The sequence below is a fragment of the Elephas maximus genome, chromosome 12 (assembly GCF_024166365.1).
Source record: "Elephas maximus indicus isolate mEleMax1 chromosome 12, mEleMax1 primary haplotype, whole genome shotgun sequence".
NCBI classification, from domain to species: domain Eukaryota; kingdom Metazoa; phylum Chordata; class Mammalia; order Proboscidea; family Elephantidae; genus Elephas; species Elephas maximus.
Genome location: NC_064830.1, coordinates 57,891,697 through 57,906,590, shown reverse-complemented (window position 1 = coordinate 57,906,590; position 14,894 = coordinate 57,891,697). Strand labels below are relative to the sequence as shown.

General features: G+C 62.8%; 5 protein-coding genes across 19 annotated transcripts; 3 read left to right on the top strand and 2 right to left on the bottom strand.

Annotated features, from left to right (window-relative positions):
- The first annotated feature begins 1,125 nt into the window (after positions 1–1,125).
- WDR24 (WD repeat domain 24) lies at positions 1,126–5,875 on the top strand. 3 transcript variants are annotated; one of them, XM_049904056.1, is made up of 9 exons: positions 1,126–2,309; positions 2,878–3,085; positions 3,428–4,100; positions 4,363–4,481; positions 4,572–4,693; positions 4,780–4,884; positions 4,975–5,315; positions 5,429–5,602; positions 5,700–5,875. In XM_049904056.1, exons 1-9 carry the CDS (start codon positions 1,829–1,831, stop codon positions 5,775–5,777), a joined length of 2,301 nt encoding a protein of 766 aa, XP_049760013.1. In that variant the 5' UTR covers positions 1,126–1,828; the 3' UTR covers positions 5,778–5,875. The 3 variants fall into 3 exon arrangements, with proteins under 3 accessions (XP_049760013.1, XP_049760012.1, XP_049760011.1); XM_049904055.1 differs by having other exon boundaries at positions 2,878–3,055; positions 5,429–5,613; positions 5,700–5,868; XM_049904054.1 differs by having other exon boundaries at positions 5,429–5,613; positions 5,700–5,868.
- A 123-nt stretch (positions 5,876–5,998) lies between these two features.
- On the top strand, positions 5,999–7,883 carry JMJD8 (jumonji domain containing 8). 9 transcript variants are annotated; one of them, XR_007519636.1, is made up of 6 exons: positions 5,999–6,379; positions 6,817–6,850; positions 6,905–7,017; positions 7,099–7,167; positions 7,436–7,464; positions 7,796–7,882. XR_007519636.1 is itself a non-coding variant. In XM_049904058.1 (6 exons), exons 1-6 carry the CDS (start codon positions 6,007–6,009, stop codon positions 7,810–7,812), a joined length of 717 nt encoding a protein of 238 aa, XP_049760015.1. In that variant the 5' UTR covers positions 5,999–6,006; the 3' UTR covers positions 7,813–7,883. The 9 variants fall into 9 exon arrangements, 7 of the variants coding, with proteins under 7 accessions (XP_049760015.1, XP_049760019.1, XP_049760022.1 ...); XM_049904058.1 differs by lacking the exon at positions 6,817–6,850 and adding an exon at positions 7,586–7,720 and having other exon boundaries at positions 6,924–7,017; positions 7,796–7,883; XM_049904062.1 differs by lacking the exon at positions 6,817–6,850 and having other exon boundaries at positions 6,924–7,017.
- Positions 7,884–7,924: 41 nt separating this feature from the next.
- On the bottom strand, positions 7,925–10,258 carry STUB1 (STIP1 homology and U-box containing protein 1). Its single transcript, XM_049904057.1, has 7 exons — positions 9,966–10,258; positions 9,222–9,420; positions 8,976–9,141; positions 8,715–8,802; positions 8,573–8,629; positions 8,380–8,496; positions 7,925–8,301 (listed from the first exon to the last, which is right to left on the bottom strand). The coding sequence occupies exons 1-7, from the start codon at positions 10,122–10,124 to the stop codon at positions 8,176–8,178; spliced, it is 912 nt and encodes a 303-aa protein (XP_049760014.1). The 5' UTR covers positions 10,125–10,258; the 3' UTR covers positions 7,925–8,175.
- Positions 10,259–10,329: 71 nt separating this feature from the next.
- Positions 10,330–13,473, top strand: LOC126086948 (uncharacterized). Of its 5 annotated transcripts, none has more exons than XM_049903825.1 (5): positions 10,330–10,506; positions 10,822–10,921; positions 11,143–11,275; positions 11,434–11,583; positions 11,671–13,473. In XM_049903825.1, the coding sequence occupies exons 1-5, from the start codon at positions 10,358–10,360 to the stop codon at positions 11,853–11,855; spliced, it is 717 nt and encodes a 238-aa protein (XP_049759782.1). In that variant the 5' UTR covers positions 10,330–10,357; the 3' UTR covers positions 11,856–13,473. The 5 variants fall into 5 exon arrangements, 4 of the variants coding, with proteins under 4 accessions (XP_049759782.1, XP_049759780.1, XP_049759781.1 ...); XM_049903823.1 differs by having other exon boundaries at positions 11,431–11,583; positions 11,671–13,469; XM_049903824.1 differs by having other exon boundaries at positions 11,146–11,275; positions 11,431–11,583; positions 11,671–13,467.
- On the bottom strand, positions 12,408–14,692 carry RHBDL1 (rhomboid like 1). Its single transcript, XM_049903822.1, has 8 exons — positions 14,436–14,692; positions 13,975–14,136; positions 13,569–13,793; positions 13,351–13,499; positions 13,097–13,209; positions 12,920–13,020; positions 12,769–12,829; positions 12,408–12,679 (listed from the first exon to the last, which is right to left on the bottom strand). The coding sequence occupies exons 1-8, from the start codon at positions 14,472–14,474 to the stop codon at positions 12,408–12,410; spliced, it is 1,122 nt and encodes a 373-aa protein (XP_049759779.1). The 5' UTR covers positions 14,475–14,692.
- Positions 14,693–14,894: the final 202 nt, after the last annotated feature.

The following is a 14,894-nucleotide window of genomic DNA, read 5'->3' as shown; positions in this document are numbered from 1 at the left end:
TCCTGCTGTGGGTGGCCCAGATCTATGTGGATCCTTGTGTACCTCTCAACATGCTTTCAACACACATGTTGGCGCTGTGTGCCACTGTGCCAAACTGGGAACAGAGCAGTAACCAACACAGAAGACGCCTAACCTCCCAGATGCTGAAACCACTGCATATAATATTCCCTCCAAAATGAGACCCATTCTACACACAGGGGAACTGAGGCTAAGAGAGGGGCAGGGATTTCCTAAAACATCACACAGTGCCTCAAGGGCAGAATCCAGGACTCACACCCAGCAGAGAACGGAATGCGGGAGAGGGTCACTGATTGAAGGAATCCTGCAAACAGGTTGTGTCAAGGACTGGAAGTCTGGTGGAGACTGAGGCCGACTCGATCCCTGCCCTTGTTGAGTTCATACTTGTGAACCAGTAAGCAAACGAACAGGCTGTGACATGTTGTGGAGGCGACAGTGACAGAAGTGGCCAGGAAGGCCTCTGAGAAGGTGATATTTAAGCTGAGCTCTGAGAGGTGCCAAGAGAACCATTCAGGTATAGCAGGTGCAATGGCCGTGAGGCAGGAAGGAGCGCTGCGTGCTAAAAAAAAAAAAAAAAGGCACGGGAGCCACTAGGGCTGGGGCACAGGGAGCGGGGAGAAGTGTGGCGGAAGATGGGGAGAGGTGGAGGCCAAGCTTGCAGTGGGAGCTATGGGGGAGGGCTTAAGCGGAAGAGTGGTACCAGGCTCCTGTAGGTTTTAGGTCAAAGGGGAAAGGCAGGCCCAGGCAAAGCAGTTAGGAGGCTGCTCCTGAGGCTCAGGAGTCGGCAAGGATGTATTTGGGGGACAATTGGAGGAATCTGGGAATCATTTACGGAAGATCTGACTTGCTGATGCGCCTGGGAGGAGGGAGATGTCAGGGATGAAAACTGGCATTTAAATACTGAGATAAAAACACCAAGGTGAAAACGGGTAGTCCGGGAGGCCCCCCAGTCCCAGTCCTGGGCTATCCTCCTCGGATACCAAAGCGGCTTCCTGACCCGGAACTTTAGTGGTGTGCGCGAGAATTCGCGCCCGCTTCCGGCGGGGCGAGTGAAAAGAACCGCTTCCGGCGAGGGGCAGGTAAGAAACGGACCGCTTCCGGCGCGGCTGTTAGCGTCCGGCCGGCAGCTTTGGTAAATGCGTTGGGAGCCGGCGGAAAGCATAGCCGCCCCCGCTGCTCTGGTTCCGGTCCCGCTGTCCTTGCTCCCCCGCGCCACCGGCACCTCCGCGCCGCCCTCAGGAATTCAGTACTCCGCCTGCGCCTCTGCTGTCTCCCGTCCCGCCCGTCTTCCAAACCCCTCCAGCTCCTTAAGCAGCTCGGGCCTCGAGGCCCCCCTATGCCCCCCGCGCCTCTATCGCCTGGGTCCTCCGGACCCATCTGCCTCTCTCCTCTTTTGTCACTCCCTCGCCTTCGTGTGGACGTGGGAGCCACTTCATTCCTCTGTCCAGCGACGCGGACGGCCGGGCTTGACTGACCGAGGGGCCAGTGACTGCCCAAATCTGACTGATGAGGGGGTAGAGAGGTGGCCTAGACCGAGACTGACCCGCCTCAGGGTACTGTGGGGCCAAGTGGCCTACCTAGCTAGGGTGATGGGCTGAACTGACTCCAGTGAGTTTGAACTTGCCTATTAGACTGACGGACAGAGACCCGTGGACTGCCCTGAACCAGCTCTTCACGGCTGCCCAGCCAAGCCCAGGCCCGAGCAGTCCTGGGGGGCCCAGCGAGTGTGAAGGGTCTGAACTGAGGGACAGACCCACAGTCGACCAGCCTTCCTGCTCACTGACCTCCTGCCCCCACCAGACGTGCAGCAATGGAAAAGATGTCCCGTGTAACCACCGCCCTGGGTGGCAATGTGCTGACGGGCCGCACCATGCACTGCCATCTGGATGCGCCAGCCAATGCCATCAGCGTCTGCCGTGATGCGGCCCAGGTTGTGGTGGCTGGCCGCAGCATCTTCAAGATCTACGCCATCGAGGAAGAGCAGTTTGTGGAGAAACTAAACCTGCGTGTGGGCCGTAAGCCCTCGCTCAACCTGAGCTGTGCAGATGTGGTCTGGCACCAGATGGACGACAATCTACTGGCCACAGCGGCCACCAATGGCGTGGTGGTCACTTGGAACCTGGGTCGGCCATCCCGCAACAAGCAGGACCAGCTGTTCACAGAGCATAAGCGCACGGTGAATAAGGTTTGTTTCCATCCCACTGAGGCCCACATGCTGCTCAGTGGCTCCCAGGACGGCTTCATGAAGTGCTTTGACCTGCGCAGGAAGGACTCTGTCAGCACTTTCTCAGGTGAGGCCTGCAGGGTTTGGATGGGACAAGTGCAGGTCTCAGTAGGCATCCCAGCCTGTCCAGGCCGGGCCAGGAGTGTTGCCTGCCTCAGAGGCCTTCAGGTGTGCCCCAGAGGGCTTCCTAGAGGAGGGGTTCAGGAGGAGCAGGCCTGGATGAGGTGGGAGTGGCACCTGGACCTGCTGGGGGTGGAGTGGGGCCGAACTGTCAGAGAGAGTGAGGTGTTGAGGTATGAGCCAGGGGAGGGGATGTGGTAGGGGAGGGATGAGGGTTGAGAGCTGTTGAGACAGGAGGCAAGGCCAGCAGAGTCGGAGCAGGGCACGGGCCACGTGTCTGCATCCTTGCGCCAGGTGCCTGTGTCTGCTCCACGAGGCTTCTCCCTGCGGCTGTGCCCTAAGCAGTGCTTGAGGGTGCCCATTTCACCTCTGGGCTCTAGGCTAAGGCTGCAGGCAGGCATGGAAACGAGTCCTCAGCCACTCAGAGGCTCCACCAGGCCTCCTCCCATCCTGGAGCTTGAGGACTGGCCCCTCACTTCCTCCTGCCCCTCCCCTCCATGGCCAACCACCTGCAGGCCAGTCCGAGAGCGTGCGTGATGTGCAGTTCAGCATCCGAGACTACTTCACCTTTGCTTCCACCTTTGAGAATGGCAACGTGCAGCTCTGGGACATCCGGCGGCCTGACCGCTGCGAGAGGATGTTCACGGCCCACAACGGGCCTGTGTTCTGCTGCGACTGGCACCCTGAGGACAGGTGTTGTGTGAGGGGTCACCTGAGGACAGGGTGTGTGTGCGTGAGGTCACCCAAGGGCAGGTGGGGCATGGGGGGGTCACCCGAGGGCAGGTGTGTGTATGGGGTCTCCAGAGGGCAGGTGTGGTGTGGGGCGGGGGAATCATCTAAGGAGAAGTGTGATATGGGGGAATTACCTGAGGACAGGTGTGGCATGTGTGGGGTTGTCACCTGAGGACAGGTGTGGTGGTAGTGGGGGGATTGGACAGACGGGTGAGGCACAGAGGTCTCTCTCACTGACTCAGACCTGTGAATCAGAGAAAGTAGGATACAGCAGGACTGAGGCACCCCCCTCCCACAGAAGAGGATGCTGAGGTCTTGGCGGGGCTCTTGCAGGGGCTGGCTGGCCACTGGTGGACGTGACAAGATGGTGAAGGTCTGGGACATGACCACGCCCCGTGCCAGGGAGGTGCACTGTGTACAGACCATCGCTTCAGTAGCCCGTGTCAAGTGGCGGCCTGAGTGTCGCCACCATTTGGCCACCTGCTCCATGATGGTAGATCACAACATCTACGTGTGGGATGTGCGCCGGCCCTTTGTGCCTGCCGCCATGTTTGAGGAGCACCGTGACGTCACAACAGGCATTGCCTGGCGCCACCCACACGACCCCTCCTTCCTGCTGTCCGGCTCCAAGGACAGCACACTGTGCCAGCATCTGTTCCGTGATGCCAGCCAGCCTGTCGAGCGTGCCAACCCTGAGGGCCTCTGCTACGGCCTCTTTGGGGACCTGGCCTTTGCTGCCAAGGAGAGCCTGGTGGCTGCCGAGTTGGGGCGCAAGCCCTATGCTGGTGACCGGCGCCACCCCATCTTTTTCAAACGCAAGCTGGACCCCTCCGAGCCCTTTGCAGGCCTGGCCTCCAGTGCCCTCAGCATCTTTGAGACAGAGGCTGGTGGCAGCAGCATGAGCTGGTTCGTGGACACGGCCCAGCGTTATGCCCTGGCTGGCCGGCCACTGGCTGAGCTCTGTGACCACAATGCTAAGGTGGCCCGAGAGCTGGGCCGCAACCAGGTGAGTGGGGTTGGGTGGGGTGGGGCAGGCATGACTGCAGGCCCAGAGGGCTGTGGCCTCCCCAGGTGTCCGTCAGCGTACCACCAAGACTACACGCTGTTCCCTTCCACTGCCCCCCTCTATGCTGCTGCACTATAGCATAGGGATTCTTAACAGTCTCCTGGGGCAGCCAAGCTTGTAGATCTTGGGTTCCATCCATGCAGGGAGGCCTGCACAGGCAGCGGTGCCCAGGGCCCCACAAGTGACTGGTGTCCGCCCCCAGGTGGCTCAGACATGGACCATGCTGCGCATCATCTACTGCAGCCCTGGCCTCATGCCTTCCACCAACTTCAACCACAGCGTGGGCAAGAGCAGCTCCTGTGGCCTGCCGCTCATGAACAGGTAGAGCTTGGGGTGGGCTCTCCCAAGAGGCTGGGCCCTGGCCTGAGCCTCGAAGGCCCAGCCCACGCATTGGCCCCTCCCTGCTTCCAGCTTCAACCTAAAGGAAATGGCCTTAGGGCTAGGCAGCGAGACTCGACTGGACCGCAGTAAGGGTGACACTCGGAACGACACTGTTCTGCTTGACTCCTCGGCCACGCTCATCACCAACGATGGTAAGGATGGGGGGCACTGCTGTGGGCAGGGTGGGGCATTCCACAGCTAGCTGCTCTTCAGTGCCGCTCCCTCCCCTGCCGGGCAGACAATGAGGAGACCGAGGGCAGTGACGTGCCAGCCGACTACCTCCTGGGTGATGTGGAGGGGGATGAGGAGGACCTGTACCTGCTGGACCCAGACCACACGCACCGTGAGCAGGAGGGCAGGGCCAGAGGTGGGGTTGGGGCAGGGCCAGGAGGCAGGGCAGAGGATCAGATCCTGCTTGCCCCCTGCCCCACAGCTGAGGAGCCTGAGTACGTGCTGCCCCAGGAGGCCTTCCCACTACGCCACGAGATCGTGGATACGCCACCCGGGCCTGAGCACCTGCAGGACAAAGCAGACTCACCACACATGAGTGGCAGTGAGGCGGACGCTACGTTGCAGACACCTATGGACTCGTCCTTCTCGCTGATCTCAGTCTCGCATGCCCTCTATGACAACCGCCTACCACCGGACTTCTTCAGTGCCCTAGTGCAAGACATGCTGCACTTCTATGCTGAGCAGGGCGATGTGCAGATGGCCGTGTCGGTACTCATCGTGCTGGGAGAGCGTGTGCGAAAGGACATTGATGAGCAGGCCCAGGTGTGTGCCTTATGTGCTCTGCCCTGCACCGCTGACATGGAACCCCAGCTACTGGGGGTGCTGGCCTGGGTACTGACCTCCCTGCCTCTTCCTGCCCCTCCCTGCACCACCAGGAGCACTGGTATACGTCCTACATCGATCTTCTGCAGCGCTTCCGCCTCTGGAATGTGTCCAACGAGGTGGTCAAGCTGAGCACCAGCCATGCCATAAGCTGCCTCAACCAGGCCTCCACCTCCCTGCACGTCAACTGCAGCCACTGCAAGCGGCCCATGAGTGGGCGGGGCTGGGTCTGTGGCAGGTGGGGCCGGGGGCGGGCCCAGGGGCGGTGGGGTGGGTCCCCGGTCAGCCCTGAACCCCACTGAGGGAGCCTCCCACCCCCGCCAGGTGCCACCGCTGCGCCAGCATGTGTGCTGTCTGCCATCACGTCGTCAAGGGCCTGTTCGCATGGTGCCAGGGCTGTAGCCATGGCGGCCACCTGCAGCACATCATGAAGTGGCTGGAGGGCAGCTCCCACTGCCCCGCGGGCTGCGGCCACCTCTGCGAGTACTCTTGATCTGGCCCTGGCGCAGCGGCTTCTGCAGGAGTTCTGGACCCCAACCCCCGATCGCACCTGCATGGACGTCTCTTGCCCAGACTGTGCCCAGGGGAAAAGGCCTGGAATTTGTGAGCCAAATAAAGCAAGCTGGAGCCAATGTCTAGGCTGCCTGTCGCCCGAACGCGCCGCGGAGCTGCCCCTTCCCCGCGCGTGCCAGCTCTGGTGGGCGGGGGTCTTCCTGGAGGTGGGGGTGGCAGTGGTGATGGCGGCCGTGTCGCCGTGGTAACTGGCGGAGCCAATCACGACTCTGTGCGGCCTGCACTCTGTCTTCCGGGGCGCTGGGCCGATCTGAGCAACAGCTTCCGGGAACCGCGCGGCGCGCACCTGTTGCCAGGACGACGGATCTCTCAACCACTGTGGGCCGCGCGGAGTGCGGCTGGACTTCCCGGCGTTCCCCGCGGCGGCGGGCGGGATGCTGGTGGCGTCGACACGGTCGTGGCGCCAGGGGTGCGGCAGCTCCTGCTGCTGGGTCAGTGGACGCTGGCGGGCCCAGGGAGGCCCGGCTTCGGGCAGGCAGGCGACGGGGGCTGGTGAGAGGCGCGGGGCTGGAGCGGGGTGTGGGGCTGGGGCGGGGTGGAGGCGCTGACCCGGCTCTGCCCTCAGGCAGCGGGGCGGGTCGGGGACGCTGGCGGCCTTGGCCGAGGAGGGGCGCTGCACTGTTGAGCGCCGCGCCGACCTCACCTACGCTGATTGCGCGCCGCGGTACATGCCCCTGCCCACCTCTCAGAGCCGGCCCCTGATTTCCGTCATCTTTGACCGCTCCTGTCAGTCCGAACTACCCCCCCCCCCGCCCCCGACCACAGCCTGGTGAACGCGTGGGGTGTGGGCGGTGGTGGGCGTGGGCCAGACCCGACTGTGACGCAGCCTTTCTTGATAACTACGCCTTGTTTTTTTTTTTTCCTTCAGACCCGTCATCCTGCAGGGGCTCACAGACAACCCGGTGAGTGCGCGGCAGCCCTGGGCAGCTTTGTACTCGCTGGGCCTAACCGCTTAGTTCTCTCCCTTACCTGCAGAGGTTCCGGGACCTGTGCTCTCGCGAAAGGCTGCTGGCCTTGTTTCGGGACAGCGTGCTGTGGCTGAGCGCAGCCAACACCTTCAACAAGAAAGGTGAGCTGCCCAACCCCGCACTTGCCACCTTTCTTTTGTCGTCAGACAGGACTAGCAGATCCTGAGATCGTTTTCTTGCAGTGGCCCTGCCCTTCCAAGAGTATGTGGAGCAGCTGCTGCACTCTTAGCACCCCATCTTCCTGGGCAGTGGTGAGTCACGCCTGGGTGATGGTGACGGAAGGGCACCTGGGAGGCCTTGGTGTCAGGATTATTTCTGTTGTAGACACTCTGTACTTCTTTGGGGACAACAGCTTAACTGCATGGGCGCCACTCTTCCGCCATTACACCCCACCCCGATTTGCCCTGCTGGATACCACCTGTGCTTACAGCTTTGGAATAGCGGGTGGGAACCCCCCACAGGATCCAGGGATTTGTGTATGTTGGGGAAAGTAAGATCACTGTTGTTTTGACTCTGTAGGAGCTGTTTCCCGGTGTTCCCTTCCCCTGGTATGAACCTGGGTTCTCAGAAGTGATTTATGGCCATAAGGTCAGCAGGGACTGGGAGCTGAGACTTACTTAGGGCTCCCTGATGCCAGCGTGAGTGTGACCTTGCTGCTCCTGCCCCCAGCGCTGGTTCCTGTACCCCCCAGAGAAAACGCCAAAGTTCCACCCCAACAAGACCATACTGTCCTGGCTCCACAACACATACCCTGCCTTGGCACCCTCTGCAAGGCCCCTGGAGAGCACCATCCAGGCCGGGGAGGTCAGTGGCTGGCCAGAGCGTGTGGAAGGGTCCCACAGGTTCTCCACTAACCCCTGTGCCCCTGCTCCCTGCCAGGTGCTGTACTTCCCTGACCGGTGGTGGCATGCCACCCTCAACCTGGACGTCAGCGTCTTCATCTTCACCTTCTTCAGGTAGCCAGAGTAGCAGCTAGCTAAGCACCCCCACCACACGCCACCACGTGCCAGGTAGTGCTCAGAGATTTTATTACAGGAACAATGGTAGCAAGGTTGGTTTTGGCCCAGCCCACCCTCACTGCTATTTTGGGCCCAGAAGCGGGGGTAGGGAGGCTTGTACCTAGGGAGGGCTGTGCTGAAACAGGAACAGTTCAGAGCCCATCAGCAGTACGACAGGGTAGGGCAGGACACTAGGGGGTGGGGGGGTCCAGGGACAGACTATGTACAAGGGCTGGGGACACAGGCCCTGCACTGGCAGCCTTAGTAGTCCTCTACCCAGCCATTCTCGGAGATGAATGCGTCGATGACCTCCTTCATGGCCAGGTTGGGGATGAGCTGTTCCTGGGTCAGTGGGCTCCGCGTCACAGGGTCAAAGTGGCCCACACGCTGCAGGGACAGCAGGGTCAGAGGGTGCTCAGGGGCCTGGGGCTGGGCAGTACCTGTCCCTGCTGGCCGCAGCCTCACCTGCAGGTGCTCCTCAATATCTTTGCGGTCATAGGTGATGCCACTCGGCGTGATGCATGGCTCACGCATCAGCTCGAAGCTAATCTTGCCACACAGGTAGTCAGGGATATCTCGCCTCTGCAGCACACAGGGAGGGATCAGGGGCCATGACAGGGACCCCCACCACAAGCCCCAGGGGACAGATTGGCCTCACCTTTCTCTTCTCGTCCACCTGGGAGAAGATTTCATCCATGTCTGCCAGATATTTGTCCTGCAAAGAAACAAGCAATTAGGCACCATCCCCCTGCCCCACCATGCACGCAGATAGATCCACTTGGGGCTGGGGGTATTCTCACATGCTTGGCCTCAATGCAGGCCTGCTGGGCCCGGACGTGGCCATCGTCCTTGTCACCTTCGTGGTTCCGCTGACAATCTTCCAGCTCCCTGGGGGCCGACCAGGAGCTGGTCAGATAGGTCTAGCCAGGAGAGGTCAGGCCCCACCCAATCTCAGGGCCAATGATCAGGCCTCCCATCTCCTGCTTCTCCAATAAATATTTTTGACTTAACCTAAGACTACGTGACTTAGTGGGGCAGAGTCTGCTTCGGCCACAGCCCACCTCTCCCGCTGTGCCAGGATGAGCCGTGTGAGGTAGGAATGCAGCTCGTTCTCCTGGTGGATGCGCCGCTCCTCAATGCTGTTCCAGCGCTTCTTCTTGGCAATGCGCAGAGCACTGGGGATGTCATCACCAAAGTTGAGCCGCTGCTCCTTGGCCAGGTTGTAGGCTGGGGAATGGGGGCTTTGGGTCACTCGTTGGCAGTCTGAGGCCAAGCCACCCCTGCCCCCCCCCATGCCGCCAGCCCACCTCGCTGCAGATTGGCGATGGCCTCATCATAGCTCTCCATCTCAAGCTGGCACTGCCCCAGGAAGAAATGTGCCTTTACTGACTGCCCGTCCAGCTCCAGAGCACGCCGGCAGTCAGCCAGTGCCTGCTCATGCTGCTGCATCTTCAAGTAGCACAGTGCCCGGTTGGTGTAGTACACAGCTACCAGAGGGTTCCGGGTCTGGGGACCAAGGCCAGACCAGCCAGTGTGAGGGTCTGAGGGCATGAGCTCAGCCTGGGCCCTCTCCCAGGTCATGTTCGAGCTTTGGGGCCCAAGGCTGGAATCAAACTATAAGCTTCTCAGGAGTCCCTGGGTCCCAAGACTTGCTGAGCTGGAGTCCTGGCCCACGTGCCTGGCTCAGAACCCAAACCTCAACTCTAATTGATTTTGCAAAGGTAAGTCCCAGACCTGTGGAGACCCACACTTTGGGTTTGCGGTCCTCGATGCACAAAGATACCTGTACTCAACCAAGCCAACTCAAACAAACCTGAACCGTTCACCCCACCCACCATACTTGTCCAGCAACTGGCGCTGGGTCCACAGCCGTGGCCTTGGCCCCTTAGGAACAAGATTATCACCGAGTCCTCAGCCTGTGACTTCCCTGAGACCGAGCCAAAACCTTCCTACCGAAGGACCGGCGGGGCTGCCGGGTAGGGGCTGGGGGGCGGTTGGACGCGGGGCTGAAAGATGGGGCCCTGCCCCCTCCCAGACCAGGGCGCACTCACGATTGCGCGGCCGTAGCAGGCCGCCGCCTCCGGGTACTTGCGGCCCACGAAGAGCCGGTTGCCCTGCTCCTTGAGCTCTTGCGCGCTGAGGCTCTTCTCCGGGCTTCCACCGCCAGCGCCCAGCCGCGTGCCACCCTCCTTCTCCTCCCTGCCCTTCATAGCGCCGCGCGGCACAGCCTGGGCTTCGCTCCCAGGCTCCGCGCCCGGCCCACCCCGTGCCCGTAGCCGGAGCCCGCGATCCGCTCAGGCCGGGTCCAGTGATCGGCCACCGGAACTTCCGGCTGCGCGAGGCGGAGCCAGCGGATGGGCACGTGAGGTGGGCGGGCCCGCGCGTGCGCCTGCCCGGCTTCGGCGACGGGGCGGGGTTAGCCGGGAGCGCCGGCGTAAAGGCGATGCCCGTGCACCCCCTAGCCTCTCTCCGCCCCCCACTCTTGAGCCCTCCTTCCCGAAGGCCGGGCCCCGCCCCCACATACCCTGCTCCTCTAAGGCCTCTCTACGGAACCGGCTACGGCTGCAGCTGTCTTTGCATTCAGCCTCCCCAGTGAGATACCTTCTTTGGGCCTGCCCCATCCCGTGAACCCCGCCCCCGGACCAGCTGAGGACCCGCCCCCGCCGGTGAAGCCCCGCCCCGGAGTGCGAATATAGCAGCCGCCCGCGGGCTGTGGGGCTGTGAGGACCCGAGTCGCTGGGTCGTCCTGGCGCATCACGGGGAGGTGGTGTGGGCGCACGCGGGCTCCCAGGGCCGGCTGGAGGCCCTGGATCGGTGGTACGGCGGTAGGGAATTTGGCGGAGGGAGAGGGTACTGGTAAAGGCGACAGCTCCCCGTGGCCTGGACCCCGTCGCTGCTCTTCCCCAGGTATCATAAGGAGTTGCTCGTGGCCGGGAGTGGGTGGAGTTCGGGGGAGAAGCACGTGACGCGAGACGAGCTGGAGCGGCTGCTGACGTGGAAGGTTGCGGTGAGGATTCCCCTGTGGGGTTGGTCTCCAGGAGAGGGCGGAGCTTCTTCCTGGGGAGACACTTCTTCGCGAGTCAGAGCTTCCTCGGGCGGAGTTTCATTGGGGCGAGCCCTCGCGGGGCGGGACCTCTTTCTGGGGTCGGGGCTTCCTTTGGCCAAGTCCGCCTCCAACACCCTTGGCCTGGCCACCCCCAGTGGGGCTGATTCCGGCCGCCCCTGCAGCAGCTGGTAGCCGCCAATCCCCCGGAGCTCGTGGTGCGGTGCTCAGCCGCTGCCTTCCGCCTCCTGCCCGATGTGCTGACGGCCGTCACAGAGCTGTGTGCCCGCCGCAGTGTGGGCGCCGCCACAGCCTCAGGTGAGGAAGCACTTGGGTGGGTGTAGTGTTCTCTCTATCCACCCAGCGAAGTTCTCGGGTGGAATGGGAACCCACCTGGCCTGGTCTGTCCTGGAGGCGGTGTTGTCCACTGAGTTGTGGGGCCAGAGTACTACCTTCCGTTTCACTGCCTATAGCAGTCCTGGCAGCTGGAGCTCCTGAGGCAGCAGACTTCATGTCCCATGAGGCGGTGGCCAGGGTGTCTGGCCTGCCTGCCCAGCAGTACATCCTCCAGCACTACCGGCTGTACCTGGGCCAGATGCAGGATCATGCCAAGGCTTTGAGCCAAGGTGAGGGGACATCGGTGGGCAGGAGGGCGTCCAGGGCTCCGGTGGGAGTGTCCAGAGGGCAGGGGTGGCTAGCATTTATGGGCCCAGACTCCCTCTGCTCCTTCCCAGCCAGTGCCTCTGGGCCACGGACCCGGCAGCCCGCGGAGACAGCACTGTGGACCTGGGCCGTGGGGCGGAAGATGTGCCCGGGCCTGCTGCCTGACCTCAGCCCTGGCACAGTCAACATCCATGTCATCAGGCCGGCCAAGAGGCGCAGGACCCAGGCCGATTGACTTGAGCCATGGAGGAACCTGTTGCCTTGATGTGGAATCTGTCTGCATAGCAGGGTTGGCCAGACAGAGGCCTGCCTGCACCATCACAGCTGAGTAAATGCATGCTGAACACAGCTCCCTTCCCAGGCGAGGAGTATCCCACCCTTCTTGCTGTGAGGACATCTCCCACACACCATGACAGAGGTGTCGGGGTCAGAAGCCCAGGCTCCTTCACAGTCTGGTCAGCACATGGGGTGGCCAGGTGAGCCCCACAGCCCATGCACTGCCACCGGTCCTGTGTAAAATATTTATTCATTCTCAAAAAAGGCTCAAACTGCAAGTCCTGGGGCCAGGGAGCAGGGCAAGGTCTCCTCTGGGCCTCCCTTGGGGACCACCTCCTACCTAGTCCCGCCCTCTGAAGCCTGGGACGATGAAGCCAGAGCTGGTATCAGGCTTGGTCTGATTTGGTGGGGCCACAGGGGCCACTCACCCCCGCAGGGGGAGAAACAGCTTCCACATGGATATGCAGCCCGCCAGTGGCCACCTGAACCCCACACCTTTGCCCAGAGCCTGTCAGGGTGGCGGGGGCACATGGGCACCCAGCAGGTCATAGGCAAATATGTTCCAGAAGATGGCAAAGAGCAGGAAGGTGCCATAGGCAAGCAGCACCACCCACCAGCCGCACTGGTCACCCAGGCGCTCCTCGTAGCTACGCAGGATGGTCAGGCCCATGCTCACGCCCACCACTGCACCTGCCAGGTGTGCCATGAAGCTGGGCTGTGGACCTGAGGCAGGCAGCGGTGGAGAGAACCGCAGCCACACGGCCCGGCCCACCTCGGAGCTCACTGCGAAGGAGGTGGGAGGAACTGTGGGGGGCGCCCCAGCCACAAGCTGGCGTCCCCACCCACCTCACCCTGCCCAGCCCTCTACTCACTGCACACCAGGGCCAGCACCATCCTCAGCAGCTTGTAGGGACACCGCATCCCAGCCCAGTTCTGGTAGCGCAGACAGAGGCTGTGAGGCAGGATGGGCACCCCCCCGTGCCCGCTGGGTACCCCCAAACCCCGCCTGGGTGGTCCCATTACCATAACAACATTGGCCAGATGTGCCGAGCAGAGGGCGTAGACCCCGCCGGAGCTCCCCACCACGGGGGCCCGCATGTCGGTGATAGAGACAGTCAGTGAGCCTGCGTGAGCCAGGAGGAGGCTGTGAGGGTGCAGCCTGATGGTGGGGTAGAGGGCGGGGGTGCACACCTGCCTCACCTGCCAACACGCCAGCCAGGTAGAGCAGGCTGATGCGGAGCAGGCCATGCACCATCTCCAGGGGCACCCCGATCATCAGCTGCAGAAGCGCATTGAACCCCAGTTGCTCCAGGCTGTGACAGTGGGGGCCGGGCACAAGGGGCATGGGCATGAGGAAAAGGGGCTGGGTATGAGAGACAGGGCAGCACCCTGGTCTCCCTCCCTCGTGCCAGCTAGTGCAGACTCCGTTTCTTGACTTAGCCCCAGCCACTCACCCGACGTGCATGAACATGTAGGTGAGAAAGCGCCAGGCCCGGGCACGGTGCCCGGGGTGGTACACCAGGGGGCTCTTCATATACTCAGGGTGGTAGGTCTGCAGCACCCACTTGTTGAGCCGCGCCCCATAGCACAGGAACACGATGATCTGGGGAGACGGGGGTCAGGTGGGGCCTGGCTGGGTGGAGGGGGTGGCTGGGGCACGGGCAGCACTCACCTGGGCAAGGGTGACAGATGCCATGAACACTGGGGGCGGGCAGCTGCGGTGCTGGTAGAAGTACCAACGGCGGTCCACCTCGCAGGGTAGGATCTCGTAGGCCACATAGCGCACGAACCGTTTGTAGACACCTAGGCCTGGCTCATCTGGCAGCCCGTCCCGGGGCAGTGCCCGCTGGCCATTGGCAATGGCCCGCTTGAAGCTGCTTGAGCGCTTGCTGTTGATCTAAGGGTGGGGTTGAGCATGGGTCCAGGCACCCCTGACCCCTGCCACAGTGCCCTCCAGCCCCCACATCCACACACCTCCCCAGTGGGCTGGGTGGAGAGGGGCCACCTGCCCGCCCCCTCTAGCCAGGGTGCTGTGCTGCAGGGCTGGGGCTCCCCACTATCTTCCCAGTGGCACTGACCAGGTCAACCAGTTCCTGGTAGCAGACCTGGCCCTGCTCGTTGCTCTGGGCCAGGGCCACCAGCATGTCCAGCTTGGCAGGGTCCAGAGGCAGCTCATGGTTATGCACCAGGCCAGCGAAGGTTTCCGTGCTAATGAAGCCGGTGTTCTCGGGGTCCAGCTGCTAGAGGTAGGGGGGGCCAGCCGGCCTAGGGCTGAGCACAGGCTCAGACCCTCATTCACAGGGCTGGGCTAGGCTAGCTCAAGCAGCAGGTCCAAGCACCCTTGGCCCAGAGGCCCCAGCCATCTGGACGGGCTGCCAGGTTCTTCTCGTCTCGGTCCCACCCTGCCCGCCCTGGGGTCAGCCTATGTCCGAGTACAGCGTCCTCCCCTTGGGTCTCAGGTGCGGGGCCAAGGTCGTGCAGGGAGGGGTGGGGGCACTTGCGGCCGCCCGGTATGGGAAGCTGCCCTGCCCTCACGCACCTGCTCCTGGATAAGCTGCAGCAGCGAGCTCCTATCCATAGAGCCGCGCCGGGGGCCGGTGGGTGGCCGCGGCCGGAGGGGCTGCTCTGCGGACGGCTCCGCTCCGCCCCGCCGGCCTGCTCCGCCTGCTCCGCTCGCCGCCGCCGCATGCAGGATCGCGTCACGGAACCGCTGCACGCGCCGCCGGGACAGGCGCGCGCCCCATAATCCCCGCCCGCGGAGTGACGCGCAGAGCACTGGTAACCGCGGTCCTGACACACCCGCCCCGCCGCGCTTAGGCAGGACCCCGGCACTGCGGCTGCCCCTCTCACCCACGACACCTGGGAAACTGAGTCACCGCGCCGCGCCCAAGCTCTCCCTAGGGGCGCATCTGCGGCTCTGTGACCTGCGTAGCCCTCCGGGCTCCGGCCTCAGTGCAGACGTCACCTCCTCAAGGAAGTCGTCCCGGACCCCCGCGCT